Source organism: Otolemur garnettii, unplaced genomic scaffold (genome assembly GCF_000181295.1).
Source record: "Otolemur garnettii isolate 467f Iridium unplaced genomic scaffold, OtoGar3 scaffold00236, whole genome shotgun sequence".
Classification (NCBI taxonomy): domain Eukaryota; kingdom Metazoa; phylum Chordata; class Mammalia; order Primates; family Galagidae; genus Otolemur; species Otolemur garnettii.
This window is the reverse complement of record NW_003852631.1, coordinates 545,861-550,011: the sequence shown is the minus strand read 5'-3', so window position 1 is coordinate 550,011 and position 4,151 is coordinate 545,861. Positions and strand designations below refer to the sequence as shown.

Sequence of the window (4,151 nt, the reverse complement as noted above, 5' to 3'; positions counted from 1 at the left end):
TTTTTTTTTTTTTTGCAGTTTTTGGCCGGGTCTGGGTTTGAACCCACCACCTCCGGCATGCCGGCGTCCTACTCCTTTGAGCCACAGGCGCCACCCCTGTGTCCCATTTGTTTTTAATCAGGAAGTTTCCTTAAAATGTCCTGGAAGTGACACTTTCTCATCATGAGGGAAAAGAATGTGATTGTTCAGAGCAATGCGTGCCCTAAAGCCTCCTTCAGTTTTTGCAGAGAGAAAAGGTAATAAGGGGGACAAAAGACATAGGATGCTTAAAAATATCACTGTCATGTTTTTTAGCTTCAGATTCTTAAGTCCAAAATTTACAATGTCACTTTCTTTCTCCGGCAATTATCAGGAGCAGAGTCTTATGGCGCATATGGGCATTGACTCAGGAACCGCTAACATTTTTGATGAAGTAGACAAGAGTGACTTTAAGACTGACTTTGGTTCGGAGTTTCCAGTAGGTTCAACCTTCGATTCTTACTGGCAGTGAACCCACTCAGTCCCATCTCACCTTGTCTCCATCGTTCTGTTTCTTGCCATGTACTAGAATGACTCTTGTGATACACATCTGCCTAAAGTAGGATATAATTATCATCTCATGCGGTTGTCTCACTTTAATCCACCCTCAGTTTGATCACATGACTATTTGTGATACTCTGTCCTCCCCGTTGGTGTCTGGTTCTTGTGTTCGTTTTGAGACCATCATCTCTCAGGAATGCCTGGATGTATTTTCATCATGACATTGATGTTGATTTGCTATGTGTGTCTTCAGCTTCTAAATAATGGCTCTGGGCTTGTTACACATCCTTCTACTTTATTTCATTATAATTAGAATGTGCTTGACCTTGTGAATCTCAATGTATAACTTCCTATGAAGATTATTTGGGGTGCAGACTGAAACCTTTATGTCTGTTAGTCATTAGTGTTATTAGCTATTATTTTTATGTTTTTAGAGGAGATGTAGCCCTATGGGGAAAATGCTTACCCACAAGTCTGCTTTTATCTTTGGTTCTCTGGGTAGTACAGATAAACTTCTTGCATGTGTAGTTGTTATTTTTTCATCTTCTAAATGGGAGGTGATACTGACAGATTCCTACTGATCTGAATATGTATGAATTTTGTGGAAATGAACAAAATGTCTTTATATAGTTTGCTCAGTAGAAATTTTATGAGCACCTTGTGTGTGTGTTCTAGGCTGTAGCTCTGTGGTTTGGTTTTGCTCTCTCTCATTTACAATCTCCAACATTTGTTTTACATGACTTAGATTTTTTCTCCCATGCCTGGAGAGTCCTGTGAAAACGCCAACACTTCCCTGGGCAGAAGAATGTCGGTGAACGGTGAGAAGTTGGTGAAGAGGGAAAAGCCAAGGGAATTGATTTTTCCATCTAATTACAACCTCCTCCGTCACTTGCAGTATGCAACTCATTTTCCCATCCCTCTGGTAAGTCATGGCTTCAGTTAATTTACACCTGGTTATTTTACTAGAATGCCATTAACTATTGAGTGTGCGATTGTTCAGTTAGTTTCTTAACTAATACGTAACGGTGGCTGACATGTTTTGGCATCTGCTGCTAATTTTGCTGTAATTCTGATCTTAGAGCCTACGTGCTGTTGGTGTCTAAATTTGTGGCGTGATGTTACTGGCTGTTTTGATTTAGAAAACATAGTTTTCTGCATTAGTAGAAATGACTAATGAGCATTTGAGTCACTGCAAGTGATGTCTCAATGCGTTTTCCTGCTTCACATTGAAAGTAACTTTACCCAGTAGTTTTTACATGCGACACTGTGTTATGGTGGACACTTTTGGTATTATTGGATAAGTAAGAAACCTGAGGCAGGGAGGAGAAGAGAGGCAAACATCCATAAGTGAGGAGGACTCAAGTGCAGTAATGAGTAAAAACCCAAATGCCTGCTGGAAGGTGAACCGTTTGACCTTCCTGAATCTCTTCCCCGCTCAAAGAATGAGTATTGGAGGGAAAGAGCATTTGGTTGAGAAATCGGGTATGATTTCATACAAGAGCTTATGTATGAAGTAGATTTGGAGTTGGGCCCTTCGCATTTAAGAACTGGATAGCAAATGAGAAAGGCTTGACTGGAAATTTAGTGTTTTAAGTTTTAACAAGAGTTAAATGCTTTATTCTAAAGGGAAACAAACTTAGTTTTTTGATATGGGTAATGATCTTGGGGCAAAATCTTGAAAACATATGTTTATTATGTTTTCAATTTACCCATCTGCACCCTGATGAAAACATTCTCTATTTTGGGGTTCACTAACTTTTTCCCTGGAATTTTATGTTAAGTGCAATTTCAGTGAGTCAGTTTTTCCATTGAATGCTTCTTTTATCTATCAAAAATGTAATTGTGGGCATATTATGTTATTTCCTTAGAAGTTTTGGTCTGCAAAGTAAAAATTTTGTGTTTTTTTTTTTTTAATTTTACAACATCCTCTTTGAGATTGCTTTAAAAAATTATGAAACCCATGATATTTCTCTTATTACAATTAAAAATCCTTTTGTTGCTGATGTCCAGAGCTATGTTACAACTTGCTGAGATTCCTCCTTGTTTGTCACTGCCTGAATGTGTCTGTGGTTTTCAGCTGTTACCTGTAGATGTCACCCATCTTTTAATGTAAAGAATGATCTCTCAGTTTATTTAGGGAAGCAGAGAGAGTGACCATATATTTTTCTTGGTGTCTGGGATTTGTTTTTAAAATACTCAGAGTTACAAAAGAGAAGAATTTATTTAATAGCCATGTACGAATATTAACTTTTTATTTATAACAAATGTACTGTGGTTCTTGTAAGGCATTACATTAGGGGGACTGTGGACACTCAGCGTACCATCTTGCAGCTTTTCTGTGGATCTGAAATTACTCCAAAATAAAATGTTTATTTAAAAAAGGATGGAAGGCTTGACCCCTGTAGCTCAGTGAGTTGGGTGCCGGCCATACACACCGAAGCTGGCAGGTTCAAGCCCAGCCCAGGCCTGCTAAACAAAAATGACAACTGTGAACAAAAAACAGCAGGCATTGTGGCTGGCGCCTGTGTCCCAGCTATTCAGGAAGCTGAGACAGGAGAATTGCTTAAGCCCAAGAGTTTGAGGTTGCTGTGAGCTGTGACGCCACGACACTCTACTGAGGGCAATATAGTGAGACTCAGGCTCAAAAAAAATAAAAATAAAAAAATAAATAAAAAAGGACAGAAGTAAATAAAATAAATATGGAAAAATGTTGGAAATGGTTGAAACTGGTTGAGAGTTATTTGCTTCTCAGATAACCCTGAGAGCTGTGTGGGTCTCCCTCCTCCACACGTCTGGGTGTCCGAGAGGCACTGAGCTTCAGCTTCTCTATTCTGTGGTTCGTCTGTCCGTGGCCTCATAGTCCATCCCAGCAGTTACCATTCTCAGGACTGTCTCCTTCCTTAGAAGAAAGAGCTTCAGTGGTTTGTAGTGACCAGGTCTCATGATGAATCGTGATAAAATTCAAGTATAACGCGATCAGGAAAGAACGGCCAGACAGTTGACATTGTAGGATATAATCTTTCAATAGCCTTCGACCACCAGTTTCCCTACACCCCCTTTACCATCAGGGCCATCAGTAAGGGAAACAAAAAGCCATGTTTGCATAATAATGTAACACTGGCATTAGGAATACTATCGGGAGTCAGGTTTTTCCCTTAATAAAAAGGGACAATCTGATGAACCTATATCATGCAGATGAGCAGAATATAAGAATGTGGGGGAAAAATGTTTTTATTTCTCCCTGTCCCTAATAATGTAGTGTTAGTGAGTGAAGTCCAGGGAGAGAGGACTAAAGGGGACTTGACCAAAGATTCAGAAATTTAACTAGTTTCATGTATTCTATTATATGTATGCCTTGATGTGCCCATCAGTAAACCAGCTTTTTTAGATCACGAGCAAACACAGGTTCTAGTAGATAGGCCTTCCACCAGCCTATCACTGAGGCAAGTCCTTTGTGCTGTGTCAGATGTGTGATGCTGCTGGGAGTTTCTGTCATTCCTAGTAGCTGGCTAGATTTGGTGTGTACTTAGCCTGTTCCCTGTTTTATAACAGCCGCTTTGTGTGTTTTCTCCTTTGTTATCCGCCGTCTTACTCAGAGTGTATTTGTGAATTGTAGAAAGGAGTTTCGGCTC

At 39.7% G+C, this 4,151-nt stretch overlaps 1 protein-coding gene across 1 annotated transcript in view; it reads left to right on the top strand.

Annotated features, from left to right (window-relative positions):
* MED12L (mediator complex subunit 12 like) overlaps positions 1 to 4,151 on the top strand; it is a 322,246-nt gene that overhangs the window by 99,135 nt on the left and 218,960 nt on the right. Inside the window, exon 13 of the mRNA XM_012812967.1 lies at positions 1,265 to 1,441. Coding sequence (XP_012668421.1) covers positions 1,265 to 1,441 — 177 coding nt within the window. The remainder of the gene's footprint in view (positions 1 to 1,264; positions 1,442 to 4,151) is intronic.